The sequence below is a fragment of the Ylistrum balloti genome, unplaced genomic scaffold, assembly GCF_031769215.1.
Source record: "Ylistrum balloti isolate Yb309-2 unplaced genomic scaffold, AGI_CSIRO_Ybal_v1 Utg369754, whole genome shotgun sequence".
In the NCBI taxonomy this organism is placed as follows: domain Eukaryota; kingdom Metazoa; phylum Mollusca; class Bivalvia; order Pectinida; family Pectinidae; genus Ylistrum; species Ylistrum balloti.
This window is the reverse complement of record NW_026781956.1, coordinates 2,182,508-2,197,278: the sequence shown is the minus strand read 5'-3', so window position 1 is coordinate 2,197,278 and position 14,771 is coordinate 2,182,508. Positions and strand designations below refer to the sequence as shown.

Genomic DNA, 14,771 nt, shown 5'->3' with positions numbered 1-14,771 from the left:
ACCTCGGGCTTAAGATATATCATATCTTAGTCTGTGTTTCGGCCTGACAATTCCAGAAAAGTGTCAGAAAATTTGGTCAAACCTAGAACAAATACAAACGTTCATGTTCCAGGCGCAATACTATGATCAGATTGTCAGTGACATAATCAGTTAAGAATATTTTCTATAACAATATCGTTATTTGATGTAATATTTATTTATTTTTCTGTTTAGAATTATAAAACGTGACCATATAAGATGTCATTTTACTCTAAAACAAAAGAAAAAACCCATTGTAACTGGTATCTTTAGAGTGGCTACAACTAATTTCTATTTACTCCATGAATTATATGTAATGTTGCTGTATATGAATTAAAAAAAACCCCAAGACCAGGCATATCATAGTATTGGGGAATACTACTATTCATTTAAATTATGAAGTAATTCACATGAAAAATATTTTTGAAAAATGCAAAATTGATTTTTTAATTACGATTAATCGAATAAACGACAGATCTGACAGAACAGAACTGAAACACTGCACGTGTCATACATTTAGTATTTTATATCAGTAATTTTTCATCCCGTTACTTGAGACATTTCCCTAGTCAACATTTCAAGCTAACTTCGGAAAAACCTTGTCTTGATATTTAGTCTGGCAAGATTTCAAGATGGCGGCCATGGCAGCAATTTTGAATATGACTATGACCATGTTTGTTACCACATTACATCACTAAAAGTCTTGTTTTAACATAGCATTCCTTTCACACGAATTACATTATGTCATTATATCATTATAGTAAGACGAATTTCCAGGTTGCAGCCGTAGCCGCCATCTTGGATGAGACTCATGTCCGAAATCAATCTAGGAACATACTTATTAGTGGAAGTTCTGATATGGCTTTCTGTTTTAAAAGAGTGTTGATAACATTCTGTTCTGACAAATTATCTTACGATAGGCAAGGGGGTACATATAGAGTAATGCCCCTTCCAGGATATTGCAGACGGCGTATAGACCGGAAGCAGTATTGTGGACAGTCATGGCCGACAACGAAGAGCTGACTGCGGAGCAGACGGAGAAACTTATTCAGTTTCAGGTTTTTCTTCTTTATTGCTAAATTCTTTCTATGTTAGCCTAGTCACTGAATGTTTTTTCAATTAAACTGTGATCACATGATCATTATTTGTTGCCTTTGTGGATGATTGAAGTCCAAAATGTTCTACAAGTGTGATTAGTAAAGGAGATTTCGCTATCTTTTACCAATTTACTTCCAGCTAGAATTAATATCTTATGTCTCATGAAGATAACATTATCTTGGATATTAAGATAAACATTCCTATTACACGCTATTGAGTTTTTGTCAATTATATATAAACTGTGCTTAAATGCTTGAGTTTACACTGTGTGCGTCATAATTTCATTATAGAAATGATCGAATATACCATTACACCTAGGTACGGAAATAATTAATCAATATTCCGGCATTGCAAAACACATAGATTCTGACATGTGTATCAGGGAATGGAAACCTGCTCCATACAAATGTATCAGCCTATAAGTAATTCAAGCGTTTTATTGATAGATGTATATCTACAACGGAGTCCCACAACCTTTTGAAACTAAATGACTTGATCAAATGATAATGCAAGATTGACGTGAACTATAGACTGTGGCAAAATAGCAGTAATATTTGTGAATTTTTGAAAAGGTTTCGGTTTTAACTTTTCACTTATGTCAAAAATAAGTGTATTAATAAGTATGTTTGAAATTAACTCAATAATAACCTCACAATTTGGTTGTTGTATGTGGATGTAAATGAATAACATATATGTAAACATGATCACAGAGGATGGAGATCAGAATAGTACCAATATTCTAAATTATGTGGTTTGTAGTTTCATCTTTATTTTATTTAATTTTGCTTGTTACAGGATCTGTCAGGAATTGAAGAGATAAGACGATGTCAAGAGATACTTCAACAACATAACTGGGACATTGAGGTAATAAAAGATTATTTTGTCACATCAATAGATTACCTACTGTACAACATACATGATTATTTATATCATGTAACCTTTTCTTCTGTTGTTAATTTTGGGGAAAAAAGAAGAAAAAATATTTGCCTCATTTAGGAAAAATATTGGTAAATATGAATAGAAATTTCCAGGTCATAATGATCTATAGTCATCACACTCAGTCCATTGTTGTCTCCCACGCGCCATCCGCCGTGTGTAAAATTTTGTGATATTTCAAACTTCTTCTCAAGGTCCACTAGTGGGATTGAGCTCAAACTTGCAAGAAATGATCCTGAGATGGTCCTGACCAATAATTTTTTTTTGTGGGTATGTCTGAAATCAAGATGGCAGTCATGGCTGCAATCTTGAAAAACAAATTTTAAACTTCTCCAGTTTCTCAGGTGCCATTGAACTAAAAATTAGTGGGAATGTTAAGGAAAGGTAGCCAACAATGTGTTATTATTTTTCCACCTTGTCAAAACTTTAATACAGCAGCCAGGAAGGCCATTTTGTAATATGAATGCTAAATCATGGTTTTCCTGTGCAACACCTATTTCAAACTTCTGGTCAAGTTTCACTAATTGGATTGAACTCCAACTTTACTGTCAAAAAAAAGGTAATACTTGTTACAGTTGCCTACTCCTCATCGAAACTACCATCTGCATTATGGAAAACAGTTTCTTAGTAAGATTTCATTCAAAGTAGAAAAAACAACACTTCTCCCTACTTAAAGGTTTTTGAGTCAGATGACCATTAAGGCCCTTAGCCTCTTGTTGGAGTTCTGATCTCTGACTTTGTTTTTTTTCCACTGACCTTATTCTTGCAAGTACTTGTAGTAATAAGGTAGTTTGATCATACTGCATACCATATTTTCTGGTTGTAAGGTGCACCAGTATATAAGCTGCAGAGCCAGTTTTAGCGATTCTTTCAAATTGACCTACATATAAGCAACACCGTATTATAAGCCACACCCTTTCTTATGAAGTGGTAACTGTTATTTTGACCAAACTTAATTGATATAACAGACAACACAGGGCAATTTATCAAGATCGTTAGTGAAACATTTAATGAAGTTTGGTAATTAATTATACACAGATAATCCTTTATTTTATTGATGTATTTCATAAAAACATAAAATAGCAAATATAGAACTTGTTTGGCTTTGGTGCCTTCACAGATTGTTTACGCACAGATATAGGGTCTGACGTTAAATACGGTTTACTTAACAATCTCTCTATCTGTACTGTTAGATATTAACAAAGGCACTTGCATGATGACCAACTTCTTATAGTCTCATATTATTTCTTGTAAGTTACATGAAGCCATCTATATCATAAACAAGCATGGTGGTTGTTCTAGAATTTGATCTATAACCTGATGACTTATCAATCGCGGGATGCCAAAGGCAGCAAAATCCAGAGAATATTATTGTGATTCCAATTAAAGGGCTTAATTAAATCCACAAAAATGTTATTTTTATTTTAATCTTCAAACCATCCTGTATACAATTGCAAGTGACTGTTCTAGACAATTTGTTTCAGTCACAAACATGTGACAGGCAGGTACTTTTAAAAAAACTCAGTACTATTGTGTACTGGTGTGCTTCCTGCTTCTTTTTATTTTTTCATCCTGCCGACTTTTTTCCTCCACATATAATCCGCAATGGTATATAAGTTGCAAGCCTAACTCACCAGGAAAATGATGCGGCTTATAATTTGCAAAATACGGTATATAGAAAGTTCATTATCAAAGTGCTATATATTAATGTGATCACTATTAGGGGGATGTTCTATATGTTGTTCTGAATAGATAATCAGTGACAAATTATTTCAGGTCGCAGTACAAGACACTTTCAATGAGAGAGAAGGTGCACCCTCAGTGTTCAATGAACCACCACCACCTCCAGAACCCAGACAGCCCACAATGAACTTGCAACCTCCAGACCAGAGGTGAGTATAGGTTTTATATGGTTGTTGTTGAGTATGTCACAACTAGAACAACTAGGGCTGTTGGAGGCTAATCTTTCCATAGTGGCTGGATCGAGGCTACCTCGCAGAATATCAAAGTGTAGGGCAATGATATGTTATCTACTGCAAATGGAATAAGGTGTCTGACTCAAGAACAAAAATAATGTAATTGACCATTATCTGTAAGAAATCTTACAGTAGCCAATTGACAACCATAAGGAACTTTCTAGTAGAGTTTAAGTATAATTTTCTGTTATCTGTTATTTACAGAGTGTTTACAGTAGCCTGTCAACCACCACAGGGAATTTTCTAGTGAAGTTAAGATAAAATCGTCTATTATCTGTTATTTACAGAGAGTTTACAGTAGCCCGTCAACCACCACAGGGAATTTTCTAGTGAAGTTATGATAAAATCGTCTATTAACTGTTATTTACAGAGAGTTTACAGTAGCCCGTCAACCACCACAGGGAATTTTCTAGTGAAGTTATAATAAAATCGTCTATTATCTGTTATTTACAGAGAGTTTACAGTAGCCCGTCAACCACCATAGGGATTTTTGCTAGTGAAGTTATAATAAAATCGTCTATTATCTGTTATTTACAGAGTGTTTACAGTAGCCCGTCAACCACCACAGGGAATTTTCTAGTGAAGTTATAATAAAATCGTCTATTATCTGTTATTTACAGAGTGTTTACAGTAGCCCGTCAACCACCACAGGGAATTTTTCAATGGAGTTACTTCATTATGATGTTTCCTTTTCGATTTGCATACACCAGTATATTAGACCTATTAAGATTTGTTTGTGAGTATATACATATTTATATAAAATAATTTATAAGTATAACGCAGATTATTACTGTATTGTTGGTGTTCATGAGAGATTGTTTACTCATTCAGAGGTTTGAATTGAGTTGTGTATCAAATGTAATTTTTCTATCCTGCAATATTTGGGCTCAATTTTCACTATGTCAACACCAGTACACTGTATTGAAAAGTTTACCAGAAAGGGTATTTTAACAGAATTCTTTCTGCATTGCAAGAGTCAAGCCCTTCCTAAAATCTACAAGCTTTAGTATGATGATATTTGTACTGTATATTGACGTGGCCTTTGTTAAAGGCTCACAGTCTATTACCACTGTCAAAGTATAATGCATAATTACACTGACAACTGCATTAAGTTCACATTTACAGAGTGTCCAAATTTTTATGTTTATGTGGATTGTTTTCATGTTTATGTGTTTATTTGATTACAGTTCGATTAATTCGTCCAGATCCCAGAAGAAGTAAGTTTTAAACACAAAGATATAAGTATGAGGCATAAACCAAATACATCTATATATTCTCAAGAAAGAACATATCACAAAATTTCATGCGAGTAAGAATTTTTTAAATAACAATGTTGAGCTCCTGACTTACGTTTATGATTTGCTTTAAGACATATAATGGATAAAGATTATATGAGGAAACTTACTTCTAAATAAGTCGATGCCAGTCAATGCTGATAATGTTTGTTTCTGTGTACAGATGTAACAGATCCAATTGGTGATGTAGAGAGATTTATAGCGAACATATAAGAATAAGTATGAGGCATAAACCAAATACATCTATACGTGGTTCTTATAGTCAGAACATATCACAAAATATGGTGAGGATCACCTAGCAATTCTACCGTGGTTCTTTAGTATGATTTGTTTAATACATATAATGGATAAAGATTATATGATGGTTCTTATAGTCAGGTAGTGGTATATATGATGAGGATCACCCAGCCTTCTACCGTGGTTCTTATAGTCAGGTAGTGGTATATATGATGAGGATCACCCAGCCTTCTACCATGGTTCTTATAGTCAGGTAGTGGTATATATGATGAGGATCACCTAGCCTTCTACCGTGGTTCTTATAGTCAGGTAGTGGTATATATGATGAGGATCACCCAGCCTTCTACTGTGGTTCTTATAGTCAGGTAGTGGTATATATGATGAGGATCACCCAGCCTTCTGCTGGGGCTCTTATAGTCACGTATGTGTATATATGATGAGGATCACCCAGCCTTCTACCGTGGTTCTTATAGTCAGGTAGTGGTATATATGATGAGGATCACCTAGCCTTCTACTGTGGTTCTTATAGTCAGGTATGTGTATATATGATGAGGATCACCCAGCCTTCTACTGTGGTTCTTATAGTCAGGTATATGTATATATGATGAGGGTCACTCAGCCTTCTACTGTGGTTCTTATAGTCAGGTTTGCGATATTTATACACATGTTAAGTTTTATTCTCACTTATCAATCTTCCATATGGAAGAACACGTGTTAGATTAGTTGGTAGCTAAAAATTCTAGCTGTATAAGTAAGGCTACACATAATAGGCTTTAGTATAAGTCTTAATGCAAGGTAATGCAATACTGCTTTATGCAGATTTTAAAAGATTTGTTTGTTGCAGGCCCTTAATGATGCTAAGAGAGAGTTACGGTTCCTTTTGGTATATCTCCATGGTGACGATCACCAAGATACTCAATCATTTTGTAGGTAAGTTGGTTCAAGGTACAGACCCTATTATCGAAAAAATAAAAACTTTTTTTCAAGGAATGTAAGAATAGGGGCCAAGTGATTCTAACAAAGATAGTGTAGACATAGAGACATGTTCCTTTGGATTCTGTCAGAGATCTCACAAGGGATTGGAACATATCCCTGTTGATTCTTCCAGGAATTGAGATTTGCTGGTTGATTCAGCCAGACATCTTGTAGAAGTGAAGCCACATCCCCGTTATTGAGAGATTTTCTGATTGATTCTGACTGTCAGAGATCTCACAGAGATGGAGACAGATACTTGTCAATATTGCCAGAGATCTCCCAGAGATGGAGACAGATACTTGTCAATATTGCCAGAGATCTCACAGAGATGGAGACAGATTCTTGTCTATATTGTCAGAGATGTCCCAGAGATGGAGACAGATTCTTGTCTATATTGTCAGAGATGTCCCAGAGATGGAGACAGATTCTTGTCTATATTGCCGGAGATCTCCCAGAGATGGAGACAAATTCTTGTCTATATTGCTGGAGATCTCACCGAGATGGAGACAGATTCTTGTCTATATTGCCGCAGAGTCTAAGTTTATATTTTTTTCTTAATTTTAGATTTCTCCTAGTACATGTACCATATTTTGTCTAAGTTTCATTTCATAGTATTTTATAAATGTATTGGATATTCATCTGTTTATACATGTATATATAATTTAATGTTTTGTAGAAATACTTTAGGAAATGCAGATGTTCGAGACTTCATCAATGGAAGGGTATTATTTTGGGCCTGTAATACGAATAGTCCAGAAGGATATAGAGGTAAGATAAAATGTTGATACCTTCGTGTTGCATGTATGAAATTACATTTGTATTACATTTATTATAGTTTCAAGGGTGTTTAGAGAATGCTTCTACCCTTTGTTAGCTGAATTATTCTGGATGTGCAGTGATTATAATACACACAGCTGTTTTTATCTCAGTGTCAAAGGCATTGAGAGAAAACACCTACCCTTTCTTAGCTCTTGACTGTGCAGTAATAAAATAACACAATGCTATTTTTATTACAGTGTCAAGGGCATTGAGAGAAAACACCTACCCTTTCTTAGCTCTAGTTGTACTTCGACAGAACAAAATGACGGTAGTAGCACGGATAGAAGGTCCAGTGGGTAAGTCCAGATATTCTGTACCTCATTGTCTAACATAAATACAACAAAGGCAAAAGAGAACATGAGAATCAGGTTGTCCAATTGTCTAGCCAACATTTTAGATGAGGTATTTAGGAGAGCTAGTGCTTTACACCAGATTCAAAAATTATTTGAGATTGATGTGTTTTGTCTGTCCAGACTGACATTTCGATATATAGGTGCTTAGAGGTGTGGTTTTACAAAAATATTTCAAAGTGAACATGAGAGTAAGGTTGTACATCTGTCTTTCTGTCCTTGATAACATTTCAAGTGTAGGGGTTTAATGGAGTTACCTGGCTCATTGAAATTGCAGAAATTCCTTCCATGAATTCTTTGTGAACTTGGAGTTCGGTGTGTTAAACTACATAGATTTAAATTGTATATCATTATTATAGTAAAGTTCTCTGATCCAGTTTAGAAATTGTATACACCAGTAAACAGACCTTTTAACACTGTTCTACAGGTGGTCAGGAACTTATAGAGAAGTTGGAGCATGTGATGAATGAAAATGAAACATCACTTGTTGCTGCTAGAGCAGAAAGGTGAGTATCTTACACAGAAGAGGATGACAGTATCGAGGGAGATATTAGGGTGGTAAAACATTTCAATATATTTATCCTGCATTTCACTTTAGGGATTAGCACATTACTTCTTGTCCAAAGTCAAGGGATGGGCTTATTACAGGACAATGAATTAGAATTGTTTTGTAATTTTACTTAACAACAAATCTTTTGGTGGGCTTATTAACATGCGTAGCCTTTTTAGCTGGATAAATGAATTAATTAAAATATCCTAAAATCATCAAATTGTAATGCAGTTTGTAATCTTTTTCATTATAAACTTTTTATGCATTCTACAATTTGAAAAATAAAAACTAAAAATAGAAAAAAAGGAACTTTGTCGGTAATAATTCAGTGCCTCATATTAAATGAACGCTTTCTATGTCACAGTTGATATTTACTTTGAATACAATTTTAATTTCAATGAATTGTTTACTAAATTCTGGGGTTCTGTCAGATTTGGCAGGTACAACATCCTTTGATGTTTGTGGCATTGTGAGTTTGTAGTCACAATCACTGAGATTGCATTACTAAACTTATTAAATGTCAGAATCCATACTGTGTTATTTATAGTGATTTATTGATAAAGAAATGGAGAATTCGGACAATTGACTTCAGTACTGATAGTAATGTATAATTAAGAAATGTAACTATACACATAAGGTAGTAGTATAGAACACAATATGTAAGTAATAGTTGGAATATTTTTTCCAGAGAAGAAAGAAATTTCACACAGACTTTGAGACGCGAGCAGGATGAAGCCTACTTAGAGTCATTAAGAGCAGATCAAGAAAAGGTTGGAGTAGGATACTAAAACACACTTCTGTAAAATCATCAATTTTTGTGGGAATTTTATTTCAGTTGATTTCATGGACAATCTTGATCTATGAATTCATATGTCTTCGAATGGTTAAAATTGGTACAAGTAGATTTATTGAGCTTTATTTATCAACAAAGTGTCAACGAAAATAGGATTTAAAAAAAAAAATGAAAATCAGTCGTTCCCCCCCCCCCTCCCTGAAAATACATGATTTTACATTCATTTTATAGTATATGAAATTGATAGATAGATAGAATTATTTCAAGTAATTTTTGGATAGGATTCAATCATTCTGGACATAAAATTCATTCATTATAAGATCATTTGCTCTTTTGAAAACCATCTGTGTGCCTGTGATTTTCTAAATTGAATTGTATCTACTGTTAGTTGTTGATATCCAGAGAACAAAATGTACCTCTCATAGATAGCACCTGACATTAGAAAAACTGATATCTTTGCATCTGCAGGAAAGAACTCGACGTGAGGATTTAGAGAAACTGGAAAAAGAAAAACAGAAAGTAGTGGATGCAGAGATGGAACGACAAAGGATGCTTGAGGTAACATAAGAAAGTTGATTTAGTACCAAATTATCAGTGTCTGTATGTCTTTCATAACTAGGGCATAGACTTATTGACAGATTTATTAGTCTTCTTTTAACTTCCCAATAATTCCTGTACTAACATACAATATCCAGAGTGATTGAATTTTTCTGCTGTCTGTGAGGTGAGTTAAATATTTGAAATTGTGGCTGTAGCTGAAGAAAACGACAAAATAAACAAGTTTAAAAAATTTTCAGGAAAGGGAGCAAAAGAAGGAGGATTTGAGAAACAGTATTCCTGCAGAGCCTGAGGCAGATCATCCAGACCGAGTACAGATTGTACTCAAACTTCCACATGGAGATCGTGTACAGAGAAGATTTCTGAAGTCTGACTCACTTAAGGTATACTCACTAAAGATCAATATAAATGTGGACATCTTTATTCAGAAAAATGTTCAAATGTACCTGTCTTTTGTAATTACTTTTAAAAGATTTTCAGTTTTGTAAATGTATGTCATATCTACATATTTGGAAAACAAGGAAATGAAATCTTCACAACAACAGGTTTTTCAAAATCAATATTTTTAGGATATTGTTAGATTTTTAATAATCTGTATCAAACGTTATCAGCATCACGTGGAATGTGGAAAATTAACCTTTTGCTGAACATGTATTTATCCCCAATAAAAAATATTAATTAACTTTTATTATGTCCACAAATTTTTCAATATATATGACTTCATTTTGTCTTTACCATCTTTTCATCTGAAAGCTCAATTTCTCACCCCTCCAATGATTTTCTCATTTGCTCATGTGATGATGATAATAAGTTATGAGGAATAATCTGATTGGGTGGATATTTCAGTGTTATAGCATAAAGCTGACAGATCAAGTAATAAAGCTGTCATACTGTGATTTAACAAAAATGAACAAAATAACAGTTTTCAGAATGCTTCAGAGATGTTCCTCTGAGATGACAGTCCAGGGGTCATCACATCTAAGGTAGTGTCAGCCTTGTTTGGAAACCCTTATAGGTATCAATAGCTCTGGAGGTAAAGGGCAGAACCTACATCATTCCATATTTGTCTGTTTGAAGAGTTACATGCCTGCACCAATGCCATGTGACTCAGCTGATTGACAGTTGGAAAAGACCAGCAAATTTACCTGTAGATGATGATATTGTGTTCAACACACTTACCTGAGGATGATGATATAGTGTTAAGATCAACACACTTACCTGAGGATGATGACATAATGTAAAGATCAACACACTTACCTGAGGATGATGACATAGTGTAAAGATCAACACACTTACCTGAGGATGATGACATAGTGTAAAGATCAACACACTTACCTGAGGATGATGATATAGTGTAAAGATCAACACACTTACCTGAGGATGATGACCTAGTGTTAAGATCAACACACTTACCTGAGAACAGTGACATAGTGTTAAGATCAACACACTTACCTGAGGACAGTGACATAGTGTTAAGATCAACACACTTACCTGAGGATGATGATATAGTGTAAAGATCAACACACTTACCTGAGGACAGTGACATAGTGTGAAGATCAACACACTTACCTGAGGATGATGACATAGTGCAAAGATCAACACACTTACCTGAGGATGATGACCTAGTGTTAAGATCAACACCCTTACCTGAGGATGATGATATAGTGTAAAGATCAACACACTTACCTGAGGATGATGACCTAGTGTTAAGATCAACACACTTACCTGAGGATGATGACATAGTGTAAAGATCAACACACTTACCTGAGGATGATGACATAGTGCAAAGATCAACACACTTACCTGAGGATGATGACATAGTGTTAAGATCAACACACTTACCTGAGGATGATGACATAGTGTAAAGATCAACACACTTACCTGAGGATGACATGAATTCACATTAATTTTACTCAGCAGATAGTTTCCTAATTGTAACTTGTAGATGATTTTCATTTATTTGTTTTCTTTTCCAACTATCTTTCTATTGAATGTCATATTCTTAAAAAGATGTGTCACATTGTACTGACATTGATCAATGATAATCAGTTTGACACCAACAACTGTTTCCAAGCAAGATAGACACTCAAATATCAGCACTTCCTTAGATATGATGACAGGATGATAGTGTCATCTCAGGGGGCATCTCGGAAGCATTCTGAAGACTAGATATGATGACAGTAAGATAGTATCATCTCAGGGGGCATCTCGGAAGCATTCTGAAGACTAGATATGATGACAGGAAGATAGTGTCATCTCAGGGTGCATCTCAGAAGCATTCTGAAGACTAGATATGATGACAGTAAGATAGTATCATCTCAGGGGGCATCTCGGAAGCATTCTGAAGACTAGATATGATGACAGGAAGATAGTGTCATCTCAGGGGGTATCTCAGAAGCATTCTGAAGACTAGATATGATGACAGGAAGATAATGTCATCTCAGGGGGCATCTCGGAAGCATTCTGAAGAATAGATATGATGACAGGAAGATAGTGTCATCTCAGAAGCATTCTGAAGACTAGATATAATGACAGGAAGATAGTGTCATTTCAGGGGGCATCTCAGAAGCATTCTGAAGACTAGATATAATGACAGGAAGATAGTGTCATCTCAGGGGCTATCTCAGAAGCATTCTGAAGACTAGATATAATGACAGGAAGATAGTGTCATTTCAGGGGGCATCTCAGAAGCATTCTGAAGACTAGATATGATGACAGGAAGATAGTGTCATCTCAGGGGGCATCTCAGAAGCATTCTGAAGACTAGATATGATGACAGGAAGATAGTGTCATCTCAGGGGGTATCTCAGAAGCATTCTGAAGACTAGATATAATGACAGGAAGATAGTGTCATTTCAGGGGGGGAACTCAGAAGCATTCTGAAGACTAGATATGATGACAGGAAGATAGTGTCATCTCAGGGGGCATCTCAGAAGCATTCTGAAGACTAGATATGATGACAGGAAGATAGTGTCATCTCAGGGGGCATCTCGGAAGCATTCTGAAGACTAGATATGATGACAGGAAGATAGTGTCATCTCAGGGGGCATCTCGGAAGCATTCTGAAGACTAGATATGATGACAGGAAGATAGTGTCATCGCAGGGGGCATCTCGGAAGCATTCTGAAGACTAGATATGATGACAGGAAGATAGTGTCATCTCAGGGGGCATCTCGGAAGCATTCTGAAGACTAGATATGATGACAGGAAGATAGTGTCATCTCAGGGGGCATCTCGGAAGCATTCTGAAGACTAGATATGATGACAGGAAGATAGTGTCATCTCAGGGGGTATCTCAGAAGCATTCTGAAGACTAGATATGATGACAGGAAGATAGTGTCATCTCAGGGGGCATCTCAGAAGCATTCTGAAGACTAGATATGATGATAGAAAGGTAGTCATCCATTTTCAAAGATTTGTATCTTGCATTGTTAACTTTAATCTGATAGGTATGGCTGAAGTTATTCCCTTTTTATCTGATTTCACAAGTTACCAATGCTCATTTGGTTTTGAATATTGCGCTCAAGAATGTTATTTTTTTTTGTTTTCAGCACTTGTATAATTTTGCTTTTTGCCATGAACAATGTCCAGACGACTTTCATATAGTGACCAATTTTCCGCGGCGGACATTACCATGTGAACCTACAGAGGAAGTGCCAGAACCTCCCACATTCGGTGAGATGGGATTAGGCAAGACAGAGATGTTATTTATACAGGATAACGAGGCCTAGCAATATATATTACAAATAATTCCAGGTTTTTGTGTCTCAGTGGCGCAGTCACGGAGATCGCAACATTTTTTGTTTGTTGAAAGCTCTGAAAGTTGTCATGTGATATAAGAGTTGAATTGTCTAAGTGTTGTTTGAAAAAAAAAATGTTTTTTGTTTTTTTCAAAAAACATTTTGTGAAAGATTTTGCATCATGTGAATGTTGAAATGATTTCAATCATAATGATATACTGGATGGGACAGAAGACTCTCTGTCCAAAAATATTTGGCAATATTTCAAATTGCATAAATATTTTGTGACTCTTGATTTATTTATGAGTGGAAGATTTGTTTATAAGATTCAATGTCCCTGAAATGTTTTATGAGAGAAATGCTTCATTGTTGTTACAATTTTTCTGTCGTTCTTGTAAAATTATTTTCAGGTTTAAATCATTCAAATGATTTGACAGAATGCTTTAAAGAATTTGGATATGCAATCCAGTATTTTATTTGTTGCTTGAGGTATGGCAGACACTGTGCAGGTAGTGTTGAGAAGCTGGTATTGAAAAATGTTTGAGATCTGATCTAGAATTAGAAATGAATTGGACAGAAAAGTCTTCATACCCAAAGCGGTATATTGATATCAGTCCACACATGTGAAAGGAATGTTCCAAGCTTATTTAAGGTCGTTATGTGAAATGTCATTGCCAGTTTCAATGTCCTTTGTAAAGTTAAAAAACGAGGAATTTATGTGTTTTTTTTTTCATTTTCAAACCAGATCAGTTGGTCATCTGGATTTTCATGGTTATAATGTTTCATCTTTGAATCGTGTTTAGAAAAACAGTCCGATCTCCTCTATCATCATAAAATTTGAAATTGACCAAGTGTCAGGAGAAAAGGTCATCATTTCTGCGATTGATATGTTAATTTTTTTTTTAATGTATTCAAATGATTCAATTGGTGAAGATTGCTATTAATTGAAAATTTTGGGATTCAATCATATTTTTCAGTTCAAGTTTGATATTTATCTTTCTTTTCTGTATCATTGCTGTTTTGTTGTATTAAAGTGGATCAAATTACGTGTATCAACAGTTTCTACTATTACAGAATACCTAGAAATCCAGAAAGGCTGCAGTATCACACTTCTACTGTCCTTTCAGTACTTATAATGTGTTTACACTAATACTATACCATGTATCTGCACTTGCTTGATTCCATTACTGGCTTCAAAGACCTTATTGATTGGTTGTTAGAGTGTAAAGATTAGAAACACAATAAATACAGAAAAAGAGCTTGATACCAATTGTAATCTACTTTAGGCAATGGTGTTAAATGATTAAGATAGGGGATAAAAACAGTATATAACTGGATTGTAGGATGATGTTTTTCTATGTTTGAAGATGTTCAAAACATTTAAGGTTATTGAATAACTTAAGCATTTAAAGTACAACATTTGAAA

The 14,771-nt window shown here is 34.9% G+C and overlaps 1 protein-coding gene across 1 annotated transcript; it reads left to right on the top strand.

Moving 5' to 3' along the window:
* Positions 1-1,019: 1,019 nt before the first annotated feature.
* On the top strand, positions 1,020-13,452 carry LOC132543386 (FAS-associated factor 2-like). Its single transcript, XM_060206878.1, is given in 15 exon segments — positions 1,020-1,076; positions 1,912-1,980; positions 3,829-3,944; positions 4,649-4,764; positions 5,216-5,245; positions 5,487-5,542; positions 5,698-5,757; positions 6,405-6,490; positions 7,212-7,303; positions 7,552-7,650; positions 8,132-8,210; positions 8,943-9,024; positions 9,516-9,605; positions 9,845-9,988; positions 13,157-13,452. Coding segments are annotated over 15 exon segments (1,356 nt in total). The 3' UTR covers positions 13,337-13,452.
* Positions 13,453-14,771: the final 1,319 nt, after the last annotated feature.